The sequence below is a fragment of the Bufo gargarizans genome, chromosome 1 (assembly GCF_014858855.1).
Source record: "Bufo gargarizans isolate SCDJY-AF-19 chromosome 1, ASM1485885v1, whole genome shotgun sequence".
Lineage (NCBI taxonomy): Eukaryota > Metazoa > Chordata > Amphibia > Anura > Bufonidae > Bufo > Bufo gargarizans.
The window spans coordinates 575,661,777-575,676,192 of record NC_058080.1 but is presented as its reverse complement, the minus strand read 5'-3'; the positions used below and the strand labels follow the sequence as shown (position 1 = coordinate 575,676,192).

At 43.6% G+C, this 14,416-nt stretch overlaps 1 protein-coding gene across 2 annotated transcripts in view; it reads right to left on the bottom strand.

Annotated features, from left to right (window-relative positions):
• RHOF (ras homolog family member F, filopodia associated) overlaps window positions 1-14,416 on the bottom strand; it is a 68,658-nt gene that overhangs the window by 9,044 nt on the left and 45,198 nt on the right. Inside the window, exons 3-4 of one of the 2 annotated variants that reach the window (XM_044290523.1) lie at window positions 2,747-2,856; window positions 645-779 (exon numbers count right to left, since the gene is read on the bottom strand). In XM_044290523.1, the coding sequence (XP_044146458.1) occupies window positions 645-779; window positions 2,747-2,856 (245 nt within the window). The remainder of the gene's footprint in view (window positions 1-644; window positions 780-2,746; window positions 2,857-14,416) is intronic. The other variant, XM_044290531.1, reaches the window with a different exon arrangement.

The window sequence follows — 14,416 nt, the reverse complement described above, 5'->3', positions numbered from 1 at the left end:
GTAAGCTGTGAGGAGGCTGCAGCCTCCTTAAAGGGAGTCTGTCACCTCCATATGGCCATATACAGTGCTTAGATGGCTCTTTTCTTTCTACTTGCACAAGCAGGAAAAACGAAGTTTAATTCATATGCAAATGAGCACTCGCAAGTGCCCAGGGGCAGCGGTCAGTGTGTAGGTGCCCAGGCTGCTCTGCCTTCTTCTCACTTTACTCCTCCCCAGCCACTTCCTTTGCCCGCCCTCCAAGTCTCTTGCCTAATCGATAGGGCAAAGGCAGAGACTGGGGAGGAGTAAAGTGAAAAGAAGGCAGAGCACCCTGGGCACCTACACACTGAACGCCGCCCCTGGGCACTTCGAGCGCTCATTTGCATATTGTCAAACAAAGGTACCGTTACAATCCTGTATAGGTGTGCTACAGAGCCATGTATGCGCTGTATATGGCCATATGGAGGTGACAGACTCCCTTTAAACAGGTATTTGGCAGGGGTGCTGGGAGTCCGACCCCCACTGATCACAAAGTGATGACCTTTCCTGAGGATAGCTCATCAATATTAAACAACCCCTTTAAGTATGCAAATTAGCTCTCCTGCAGACGACTTTTCCAAATACATAGCTGAAAGGTGAGAAAGCCATAGATTGTATTGTGTTACCTGGAAGTATGTGACTGGTTCCTGCTGGGCTGTTTTTAGCTTGCGCAGTCGCTCTTTGTCCATACGCAGATCTGTCTTGCATCCAATCAGCACAATGGGCGCGCCTCGACAAAAGTGATGCACTTCAGGATACCACTGAGAGACCAGGGATACACATTTTACAATTCAACATCCATAATTCCAGCTTTTAGCTTTTAGCATGTGTAGTTTCTCATATCAGACATAGGACCCTTCCTGAGGTCTGTCACAATGAACCCCAAGCGAACAACGGCTGGGCCAGCCCTACAAATCTGTAGCCCGAGACAAACATGTTGGAATTGAAAAGACTGGGACTATAGGGCCAAGGGCAATCTGGAGCAGCGACATATAATAGACCAGAGAAAAGGCTTGTGCTGGACATTATACATCGATTGTCCTAGGACAGTGATGGCGAACCTATGGCACGGGTGCCAGAGGTGGCACTCAGAGCCCTCTCTGTGGGCACCCGCACTCTGAAAAAAGTCTATGGTCTAAGACTTTTCCTGCCATTCATCAGCGCAGGCGCACTATGAACAGCACAGGCAGCGCACTGAATGTAGGCAGGCTATTATAGCTAAATGATAAAGTACATAGAGGATATACTATATTGGACTGTAGTATTCAGGGTAAATTGCCGTGCTGGCACTTTGCTATAAATAAGTAGGTTTTGGGTTGCAGTTTGGGCACTCGGCCTCTAAAAGGTTCGCCATCACTGTCCTAGGAGGACCGCAGAAGTTATATCACCAGAGATGATAGCAGTATGTGTAACTATACCCTGATACAGATGGATTGTGTGTCATGTCTGACAAACCCCGGTCAAAGTGTTACTTCTATCAGTCTGCGTGCCATACCAAAGTCTCCACAATACACTCCCTGGATTCTTCCTGGTCCTAGTCAGCATTTGCACTGATAAGCAGAACACGCTGGAAGAGAACCCTTCCCCATACTTCTGTGACGTACCACCATTTCTAATGAACACAGCTGTATATAATACATATACATTCCTTTTCGCTTCCTGTGCGTCAAGAGGACGGCTGCTGTAATGACCCCTCCGATCTCTTGGGGCAAGACAGACGGGAGCAGAGAAAATAGAATTTGACGCACCACAATTTCAGCATAGTTTAATGGATTTTGTTTTTCTGACGTTCCCTATGCGGTAAAACTGACCTGTTACATTTGTTTTCTGGGTCAGTACGATTACAGCGATACCAAATTAATATAGTTTTTGTTATGTTTTAATTCTTCTAAAAAATTAAAAAAATTGGGGGGAAAAAATAAAAATAATGACTCTTTGCATCACCATATTCTGACCCCAAAAACCTTTATATAGCTACAGAGCTGAGCAAGGGGTTATTTTTTTTGCAAGGCATCTGTAGTTTTAATTTTACCAGTTTGGTGTGTGTGTGCCTTTTTCATCATATTATATTAAATTTTTTAGGAGGTGAAGCAACAATAAACCGGCCCAAAAAACAGCAAATCAGCCACTTGATTTGGTTACAGTATAGGCATTTTGGGACATGGCGATACAAATTATCTTTATTTTATTATTGTTTGTTAATTAGATTTTACTATGGGAAAGGGGGGGGGGGATTTGAAACTTTAGAGAGCGCTTCTAAGGGGCAACTTCAGAGTTTCTAATAAAATACACTACATAAAGTACAGTATATTACAAGGACATTCCCCATCATTGTCACTACACATTAGAAAAAATATGAATGACATTTACACTTTAAGGTGGCTTTCCTACCCCATGAAATCTTTTACAAATCTGGTGTAAATTAATTAAAGTACTACCTAACCGATCCCCTGGTCCTGTGCCAGTCACCATTTACCAGGCTCCAGCTTATCAATATGTGATCGCAGCAGCCAATCACAGGCAGCTGTAGCAGTGACATGTCATGTTGACGTGACATCACTGGAGCCTGGGAAGGTCAGGGAGGAGCGGCTGGGTATTGTAAGTATTACTGATGTTATTTTATACCATTGTCAGCGGTTTTTAAAAGACCATGGGGTCAGAAAGCCCCCTTTAAGAGCCGACTAGCCACAGCAATTGCACATGGGAGAGCAGGTAGCCGTGTCCTCACCTTTATTAAAACATTGTCAAAACTTGTGGGGCTTGTAACATCAAAACAGATTAAAACCAAATTTACATCTTGATAAGAAAGAGGGCGTAGTCTGTCATAATCTTCCTGTCCTGCAAAAGAGGAGAACATGGGTTAGAGGATGTTGCACATCCAGAAGGCTCTTCTCTCAGCCAACAGAACCAGATCCCTGTGGAGCTGCCCAGTGCCTTAGGCTTCACGTCTATAGTGGATTATTTCATCATGCCATGTTAAGATTATTGTATTGATGGATTACACAGTCATATGTATACAAGTGATGTTTTATGAAAATCTAGGTTGACAAATTCTTAAAAGGGTTTTCCAGGAGTAGAATATTGATGACCTATCTTCAGGACAGGTCCTCAATATCAGATTGGCGGGTGTAGGACTCCCGTCTCCCCACCCATCAGCTGCTGGTGCGGATCTTCAGTGAGCCAGCGAGGTCACCGTCTTTTTGCGGCTCGGTCCCATTCAAGTGACTAGGCCTGGGCTGCAATAACAAGCACAGCCACTATACGAGGGACGGCGATGTGCCCTGTAAATTGTGAGGAGGCTGCAGCGCTCACCGGTGTGCCCAGTCTTTTCAAGCAACTGATTGATGGTGGTGCCATCCTGAGGATAGGTCACTGATATTCTCCTCCCGGCAAAACGCTTTAAGTCAGAGTCTAGGTGTGCAAAATACTCAAATTAAGTTGATTTTCTCATTTCCATCTGTACTTGCTGCCAGACATTTACCAGAGACCAGTTCTTACAAGCAGATCTATAAATAATGTAGCGCAAAAACAGAAATATGTCGCAATCAAACAGATGCATTCACTTGTAATGGCTCTTGAACAGGTAATGAGTGCATTTGTGACAGGGTGCTCAATTTAAATGGGTGTTCCAGCTCAAATAGCAAGAGATAAAATAAACAAGCTTATACCTTGCCAGTCTTATGCCACGGCCATTCTGATGGTGCCTGTGCCCATGCTACACTCCACGGCCTGCTACAAAGCCACTCAGCCACTCACTGGCGGTAGTGATGCCCTGTCCCGGTAGGCGTGTTTCCCAGTCATATCCTGCTGTATCGAGACGACAGCAGGAAGTGCAGTAAAGCAAGGACCCGGGCACTATTGGAATGGCATCAACAGGGGGGGCCGGCAAACAGAGTATAAGCTTGTATATTTAATTTAACCATTTGCAGGCCACAGGAGAACAGCTTATTGAAGAAGATTCCCTCAGGATCAGACTAGATTATTCTGTAATCATGGAGACACAAGGTCTGTAGAGGAGCTGTATACACAAAAACGGTTGGATATATGCGAGTCAAGGTCTTCAGTTTATATTTTAGATGATGAATTAGGGCAAACATGTACATGGCCTTTAAAGCCTATGAACACCATTGTTGGAAATTTTCATAATTGCATTTTTACTAATTTGGGGTTAAAAGATCATTATTTTTAAATTGGTCTATTAAATATTTTACAATTTGGGGGGCGTTGCCTGACTGGGAATGCGAGGAGACGCGCGGTGCTTGGCTCCCGGCTGAGAATCCTGTAAATTACCTCTGCCCCCGCTCATCTGGGGTCCTCCTCATTCTTGCTTGGCCTGCTGCTACTTCTCTTGTGCCCCGCATACCTCCTGCAGCATAATGAGGCATCAGAAGGTGAAGGAAAGGGAGGAAAAAGACGGCGCTGGCGCTACTCCTGTGAAACAAAATGGCGCCGGACAGCAAAGCTGTAGGATGTGGCGGCGCGTCTGGAGCGATTCGCTCACGCTGTAGAGCCGGTTACTCCTGCTCCGATCTCCGAGGCTCAGTCTGATGTTGCCAGCCGGATCCTACCTGCACTCTTGTCCCATGATGACTCCTCAGCAGACGATCAGAGGTCAGTGATACTAAGGGCAAGATGGCTGACGCAGTGCCCAAGCCTATATAAAGGATGTCTTTGCAGCAGTGGCGCAGGGCAATCTTGCGCTGGCTGTGCTCACTATAAATGTGGGCAGCCTCAAGGAGCACATTGGGCTACTTAGGCAGGACATGTGACAAGTTAAAGAGCGTGTGGGCGAAATGGAAGGTCGCTTAAGCGCCCTAGAAGGCCAGATGCCGCCGGTTAAAAATGAGACATGCAGCGGGTGATCCATAATGTTACCATGCTTATATCTCTAAAACCGATGACTTTGAAAACAGGCTGCACCGGAATAATGTACACATGATTGGTGTTCCTGAACGTACTGACGCTGTTCTGTTTGTGGAAAAATGGTTGACAGAAAAGATAGGCAGGGATAAGCTGTCACCACTCTTTGCTGTGGAACACGCACACCGGATCCGCCCTGCACCACCTGGGGCGCCACCGCGTCCTTTACTGCTTACAGTTCTTCATTTTAGGGACAGAGGCACTATATTGCGAAGTGCTAGAGACTGTGCTGACCTTACCATCAATGGGAATCGGATCTGTTTCCTGACTTTTCTGTGGATGTCCAGAAGAAGTGAGCATGCTTTATTGATGTTAAATGCTGATTGCGACAACTGCAACTACCGTACTCTAGGATATACCCAGCTAGACTGCGGGTAGTGGCAAAAGATAAGTCGCACATGTTTGAGGATCCAGTTACAGCGCGTCAGTGGTTGGACTCACAGTGGTACCTGAACAGTTATGTGCTATAAGTGGTCATGCTCATCTCTGGCGTCTCCCTCTTTACTATAAGAGATATGCAGCAGGGGGAGATTCATTCTCTATGGGGACGGAATGGATGCGGACAGCACACAGCTGAGAGCTAGACTTAGAATAAATGGGAAACTGTCCCCGGCGATGGCATTGGAGAGGGGCACTAGACAGGGTTGTCCCTTGTCACCCCTTTTATGTGCCATTGCAATATAACCCTTGGCCTGCATATTACGCTCTACCCCTATGATTCGAGGCTTGGGAAGAGGCGATGTGGAGGAAAGAGTTTCGCTATACGCGGATGATATGTTACTATATGTGGGTGATTTGGCTTCATCCATTGACCCCATTATTTCACTAATTTCAGACTTTGGGAGACAATCTGGCTTATACATTAACTGAAACAAGTCTGTTATCCTTCCACTATCCCCCCTACCGCAATCTCTTAGCTTGGATCATTAAATTTAAAAGTAGTCTCCTTCAAATATTTGGGCATTAATGTTTCGGCTAACCCCCATGTGTTTATCACGGACAACCTGCAAAAGTTGCTGGCGAGGTTTCAATTAAAGACGAATGCTTGGCATAAGCTTCCACTTTCTGTGATAGGTAGAGGTAACCTTTTTAAAATAATTTTAACGCCACAGTTCTTGTATATCCTGCATAACGCGCCGGTCTGGATATCCATGCACCATTTTTATAAGATCCAACAGATTTTTAGCTCATTGGTATGGGGAAAGAATAAATAAATATAGTAGAATCCGGTATGAATGAACGGGATAAAGAAATGGGTGGTTTGGCATTACCTAACCCCTTCCTTTATTTCCTGGCGTCTCAGTTGCAACATTTCAAAAGTTGGGGTGCACAGGGAACGCAGGGAGGAGTGGAGAACTGATAAACTGGGTCACGGGACATCGCCCTCCTCTCTCGATCATGGAGAGAAACATTCCTGACCCCCTAAAATCCCTCTCAATTATTAAACTAATGAGAAAAGCCTGGGGAAAAGCTAGGGAAATATTGGGAGTCCTGTGCCTATTGAATCTATCCCCTGTCTGGAACAATCCTGCTTTGGCTGAACTTGTCGGCCTACAGGGATTTTCTGTCTGGAAGTGAAAAGAGTTGTGGAATATGCGACCGCTTTATTCTCAGGGTGTCCTAAAACAGTTCAGCCAATTTTGTTCTGAGTTTGGTTTATAATCTTCCCAATTTTATTAATATCTCCAGTTAAGACATGCTTTGAACTCACAATTTAAAGAGTCCTCTGTGAGACGTGTTTCTCACCCAATACTTACCAAACTGGTGAAGCCGGGCTCTATTAGGGGGCTTATTTCTGTTACGTACAAGGAGCTACTAGGTGAATATTTGAAAAAATTCCCACTTACAGTTAAGGCAAAATGGGAAGCAGATGTCGGCCCCATCACCAATTCCCAGTGGGAGGACGTGCTTGCACCGACTCCAAAGGTGTGCCTTAGTGAAGCTGCTAGATTGTCTCAACTATTTATGATTCACAGGGTCTATAAAACCCCAATCTTTTTGTGGAAGGTGGGATTTAGATCAGATTCCTCTTGTCCGAGATGCGACTGGTGTGTTCCATATGATGTGGAGTTGTACGGCCTTACAGGGGTATTGGACGGGTGTCATCAATTTGATAAACATAATTTATAGTGCTACTTACGCACTGGATCCAAGATTATGCCTACTTGGGATATTTGATTCTGATCATCTGCAACCATATATTATGGATTGGTATTAATAGACTTTTGTATCAAGAACATAAAACTCTGGCTGCTAAGTTGATACAGCCGCTTCCCCCGAGCATTTCAATTTATTGCTAGGATGAACGTGGTTATACGGCTAAAAAGGGGGATATATATGAAGCGTAACTGCCTCTCTAAGTTTGACAACATCTGGGGCCCTTGGATAGACAAATCTGGTGTATGTAGCCCATGGTTGACCCTTCATGGTGGACTCAGGGTTCCTGCTGAGCGTCCCTAGTGAGCTACTTAACGTGTGTTTTAGGATATCCATCATGATCTTACTTGCTATCCTCTTCAGTGACTGGAGTGTTAGTCTGCCGTTGCTTAGGATCCTCCTTACTTTGGGTCTTCTGTCCATTAGTGGGGATTTTGTCCCTAGGCGTATGTTACACGCTTATTTTACCTAACAAGTGTCTCTAGTTTTGGGGGGTACCTTGCTGGGGTTTGTTTATAACGAAATATGTCTGTCAATTGCTATATGTTTTGTAAACAATTATATGGTACTGTACAGACCAAAGCAATTGACGTGATTACTTGTAATACATCCTTGTTTATTTTTCAAAAATCAAATATCAGATTAAAAAAATAAAAACACATTTTTCTTCTACAGCTTTCACTTTCAGTGGATCTGCAGGCTATTGTGTCACCCTTCTCAGCGAGTCCATCAGAGAGCTACTCTGACAGCTTAATCTGTAAACCTTACCCCTGAAGCTCTGACAGCTCCTAAACACTCAAAGCCAAATCATTATCAAACAGATAAGAATTTAGCTGTAATGAGAGTTTATGAGCTGTGAGGAAAGTACAGAGAAGGGCCGCAGATCAAACCGTCAAAGAAGCTCTCTGACAAACAGAAAGCAACAGTCTGCAGATGCAAAGTAAAAGCTATAGAGGAAAACTGAAATTTAAAAGTATGCAAGTCACTTACAAAAACTGATAGCATGTTATCAAAAGTGGGCAATACACACCCTGTCAAACAATACAAGACTAATTAAATGATAATGTAAAAGCATGTTACTGGCACATGGACAAATCACTGCAGAGTATCCTACACTGCACAGAAGACAATACATTTTTTCCCAGGTATTGTCCTTTATAACCTTCATGCACCCACAAGGGCTTACAGCACAGTTCACTGGTAATGGCAGGTTACATCCCCCCACCCTGACCGGGCTTGCATAATTACTACTCTGCTGCATAGCGTCCTTCAAGGTTCTTGCTTCACAGATGTACTGGAATTTTAAGCACTACTTACACCAAAACACTTAGACTGAAGCACAATAAGTTAATGGAGTGGAGCCATGTATAAAATAAAATAAAATAAATTAAAAAAAAGTTACTGTTTCTAAGTATTGTAAAATATGTAAACTATGTGATCAGTGATAAGAAAACTATGCACCCAGATCTTCTCTACATCCAGGTCATATCAGCATGTAGATGTCTGTTTGCAAGCTGTGACTTTGTATTATTTGAATCCCATTAGCTGAGGGCTCATGTGTAGCTCTCATCTATGACAGACTGGCCTCAAACATACGGTGTAGCTGCAGGTAGCACCTCAGGGGTGAATGTCACTATAAAGGCATCAGAAACCTCCCTTCACCATTTACTACCTTACTGGGTGGAGGATAATACATTGTTCATAGTCCTATACCTGCACAGAGGCTTAGGAGAACAACCTTCTGGAGCCGACTCATGTTGATCGTGACTCTCCCAAGAGTCATTCACAACACAACTTATTTTCCTCTTATGTCTTTTAGTAACTATATTTTGGAAGATCACACTTTCTCTTATGGGAGGGGAAAAAAAAAACCCCAGTTGTGATAACTCTGGGGCAGAATACAGTTATTAATAGAAGTCACGCAGTTGGAGTCACTGTAGAAAATCTGGTTCTCTAACAAAATCGGTAATTCTGTGACACAAAGGAATGTCCCCGAGCGGCTGTAAATATGTAAACCTACTCCTCCCCAATACTCCGCATGGTAAATATAGCATCGGGTGGTGCACCTATTTCCGACAACTTTGCTGGGCCGTATCCAGCAATTACACTTCTACACAATAGGTTGTAATCCATCTAATCCTCTGCAGATCGCATTCATATTGTCATAGGGCAAGTTATGTCATAATGAGTAGAAAATTAATGCTATTAATACAAGACAAGAGTACTCAACCATAATCTGCATACCAATGCTGTCCCTAGTAAAGTTTTGCAAGGCAGTAGAACTGTAACTTTCTTTTTTTAGCATATTTCATATACTTTGTTCAAAAAGACAGGATCCAGTCCATGGTCCTAAATAGAAGACTCCTGCAAGGAGTGATCATATGGCCAGTGTGAACCCCAATAATAAAAGTAATTGCAATGATATAAACCGTACAGTATTGTCCCATATGCTATACTGATGGGTCACATGCCCAGTTTCTGTTCTTGAGGGGTTACCCCAATAGGATTTAACAGCAGCACTCATTTCTAGATGCGCCAGGCTTTCTACTTGACAATATTCTTGCTTTGTGGATTAATTCTGGATTATGCAGGTTAAGTCAATAATTTACAAATCCTAGCAGAAGCACAAGCACACCCCCAGATAAATGTGACTTCTGCACAAGGAATAGTTTAAGCAAAGGAGGACAAAATACTATGCAAATTAGGCACAATTTATGATGGCATACACAAATGCCGTCAATATACCCAATCCTTTGGAGGAATGACTGTGGAGCTGCCATTTAATGTGTATGGCCAGCCTTAGTCCAACACTGAGCCCGATACTGGGAAGTGTTTGGTGATCAAACAACCACAATATCTGATGATCACCTTCTCAAAATCACGATTGTGTTATATCAGTCTGACCATCCAAGAAGGTGACTACAATGCAAATGTTATCTTGTGGCTAAACCCTAAAAGTCAAGTCTGGCTTGGATAACATGTAAGATTTCATATCCATAGCGGGTCATTTACAATGGCCCTCTACTCCAGAAACGGTTGCAAAAAGTTACAAACCACAGGTCTGAGACTTTTTAAACTCCACTGCAACGCCATTTGAGGCTTTTTTGACCCCCGGTATGTTCAATGCGAAGCATGAAGTACATGGTATAGCTTGTATACTTTAGACCAGAGGCCCCCAGACCCTTCAGACAAATGATACAGAATAGGGCACATAGATAAGATATGACTGAGGAGACTTTTACACCAATGCTGACTACCAGCGATATGACTGTCCAGTACCAGGTTTCAGTCACCCGAAATATGACATTGCTGGAGGCACCAGCGCACAATAGTAATCCCAAAGCCACAAGACAGTTGAGAGACACTAATAATAGTAATAACGTAACAGATAGAAAAAGATGGAGGATTCAAGACTATGGGGGTGATTTGTCATCTTTCTGCGCCAGAAAAGTGGCATTAAAAAGTTGCAAACACTGGTGTTTGAGACTTTTTAAAAAATTGTTGCAAAGGGGGTGTGGCAAGGGTGGGAAGGGGCGTGGCCAGCCACAGCAACAAAATTAATCCCAATTAACACGAGTTTTTTTATGCACATGAAGCCAGAAATCTATGGCAGCTCAGGGCTACCGTACATTTCTGTTTAGGTGCACGGACTGCCTGTGCAGGAGGCGCAGGGGATGTCAAGATCGGTGCAAAAGGCGCCAATCTAGATAAATCTCTCCCTATAAGTGCAGGTTCGCAGCATAAACGGCTACTATACTAAATAAATGAATGAAGGGGTCACCCACAAAGTTTAAAAAAAATAATATAGCAAAAGAATGTGATAAAACAAGACTCGCCTGCTAAATCCCACCCCGCTCCAGCAGGATGCTGCAAGATTTTAAACTGCTGTGAAAACCCCCCGCTAAAACCCACACACAAAACAGTTATAGTGCAAAGAGCAATAGCAGAATTTGGTGACAAATCCTATACTAGGGGGTGCACAAACTGTGGCCCGGGGGACACATCCGGTCCTCGATATCATTCTGTGTGGCCCCCAACCATATGGTAACAGACATGCAAGTCTATTTCTTGTGGCTGCTCACATATATTTTTCATGTATTCTCCCATTAGATAGGAATCCTGGAGTTGTAACCAGACATTTATAGCATATACTGTATTTACAATACGCCATAAATACAGAATTTCAGTTCAGTTGGTAATACCCCTTTAACTTTTATTTCTGGCCCTTGGGATTCCTTCAGTCTGACAATGTGGCCCCCGCCAGTAAAGGTTGTGCACCCGTCTTAAGCCTCATTCACACGGTCAGGGTTTTGGTCAGTGATTTCCAGTGGTTTTAAACCAAAACCAGGTGCGGCTCTAATCACAGAACAGGTACAGATCTTTTCTTTATACCTCATCTCTGTGGAGGCTCCAATCCTGGTTTTGGCTCACAGTCACTGATGGAAATCACTGACCAAACACTGACGTGTGAATGAGGCTTTATACAGAGCCTGTTGGTGTTCATTTGTCCTTTTGTTCCCAGTTATAAAGGGACATAATGAGACTATGGATCATCACTGAACAAGACAATATGTATTGTGCTAAAATACTGGCCAACAATAAAGAATGGATGAACTCACCAGAATCAGAATCAATAAATGGGAATTTCCTTCCTAAGATGCTCACAGTTTGACTCATCAGATAATTTTATGGAGGGAAGGGGTGAAAATTAATGAAAAGGTACTCAGTTTTAACCAGTTCAGGGCAGGATATATTGGTTCAGGACCAGAAACATTTTGGCTGCTTTAAGGTCATGCTAGTTTAATGACTAACTTTTTTTTTTTTGTGTGCCGGAGTGTCCCATAAATCCTCGATTGGCGATAAATCTGGCGCCTGGGCAGGCCAAGGAAGTGTAATCGGGGGGAGACATCCCTGGGACCTGTGGGTGTGGGTAGGTAAGCATTATCTGGCTCTGCCATGAGAAGCAACACGTGGCTGCGGGATCTCCTGTACATATCACTGAGCTGTTAGCGTCCCTTGTATCACTACTCCCAAGTGACCGACTGTCATATACTATTGCTTCCCAGATCATCACACCAGAAGTTGGGGTAGGGGGTCGCACCACAGGAGTGAAGCGCTAACCATGAGGCGTCCATATTCGAAGATAACAGTCGAGGGATCCCAAAAAGAACCCGATTCATTGCTAAACACTATCTGGTTCCAAAATGTATTTGAGTGCATTTTAGAGCCATATGTCTAGGAGTCAACAATCTCTCCCTAAGATGTGCACTGCCCAAAAGTAGCCTCTGAGAGCCTTTATATAGGGTAGTGGAAGAAGCACTTTTACATCCTCTTGTGAAAAGACCCAGTGTCTAATCAGACCACACCTGTGTCAGAGGCTCTGTTAGGGGCAGCATTTGCAGATTTCATTAAAAATACAGGACAAAATAGTGCAGCATGTACTGTTTGTTACTATCAATCATTTGAGGGCTCAGGCGCTTCCATTATTTTCCTTGTTCTGATTCTATAATAGGGCAGAACAACAAACTAAAGTACTGGTGTGAATCCAGCCTTAGGCTTGTAGTCTGTAAAATGGTAAAAGAAAAAAAAAAAAAAAAAAGCTTTAAAAAAAAAAAGCTTTAAAAAAAAAAAAGCTTTAAAAAAAAAAAGCTTTAAAAAAAAAAAAAGCCAAGAATCTTTTCAAATAATTATATAGCGTCACACTAACATTAACTGTGTATTTTTATTCTCTGTGATTTAACTTGTATTTTGTTATAATATAACGTATTTTGTTATGGGCCGGTGCTAATGGACAGGGCTAATGGAGTTTAGGAGAGGCACTGTTTACTTAGTTTTATTTCTATATAAGACCATTCCAGAACATTAGCTTACAATTAAATTTCTTTTTAAGACCTTATTTTCCACTGTGCCTGGGGCCGCACAGTCAGCTCTGTCTGAGTGACAGTCGACACTGCTAGGATCTCAAGTTCAGTCACAAACATTAGGCCCCATAGAGGCAGTAGCAATGCTGCTTGGGTAGCCAACTTACTGATGCAGTAAATATATAATGGGGCAAGTTTTAATTACCAGGACCACCCGCTGTATATTTACAGCGGGTAATCCTTAAGGGTTTCTGTCACCTGAAAAATGGGGATCAAGCTGGCTGGCATTAGCGATGTGCTAATGTCAGCTGAATATCACTATATTAGTGCCATCTCACTGCCTAAAGCCTTTATTGAGAAAAACGAACTTTTATAATATGCTAATAAGCCTCTAGGAGCAGGGGGGGGGGCATTGCACCTGCTGCTAGAGGCTCTGTTTGCCCACCTCTTTTCACGCCCTTCTTCTCTTGATTGACAGGGCCCGGTCACCAAATACTGAATGGCGCGAGATTTACACTGCAGACACGGCCGGCAGGAGGAGAGCAGCGCTGCCCTGGCCCTGTCAATCAAGAGAAGAAGGGCGTGAAGAGGTGGGCAAACTGACCCTTTAGGAGCAGGTGCAACACCCTCTCTGCTCCTAGAGGCTTAAAGTAAAGAAAAATGGCTGGGTTGTAATGGAAACCTGGAGTAAAACTGTGTGTATGGTAGTTGGGATTTGAAGAGATAGACTTGCAGGCTTCTATTGGCTAATGCAGGTCATTTTATGGGACTATCTCCTAGAGAGCAGAGACCCGGTCTAAAACCTTCCCAGACACCCGATGTACCTGTGTGTCAAATTTGGTGAAGATCGGTTCAGTCGTTTGGTCGCACATAAAGAACAGACAAAAACTCATTTTTATAGAAGAGATAAATGAGCTAAACAGGGTTTTGACAGTAAATTGACATCCAACAAAAACAAAAATGTCCCGGGTCTGAGACAAAAGTTGCAAATTATACCATTATTGATAAATGTCCCTAAATTATTCTAACCACATGTCAAACTCAAGGCCCGCAGCCCAAATCGGTCCTGGCATGTCATTTTATGTGATCCAAGCATGGTCTTCAGCACCAGCAGCACTCAACTAACGGCAGTAAGGGACTAAACACTGCCGTCAGCAGATAGCTGCACTTAGAAGAGCTTCCTCCCTCCTGTAGAGTTACCTTCTCACTGCTTGCTCTACTGGAGCAGTATGCTGCTTCTACTAGAAGTCAGGCAGTGCCTGCCATTCATTATGCCTGCCCCTAGTGACATCACTAACATGTCATGTGACAATCTCACTGACACGCCAGTGCCGCCACTAGCGAGCAGAGTAGCGGCAGGACTGCAATACTGCCAACCAGTGTGGGCACCTGGGAACACAAAGAGATTGCCTGACCACAAGGTAGAAAGGGCTTTGTGGAGGTTGGGGCTGGGGGAAGGG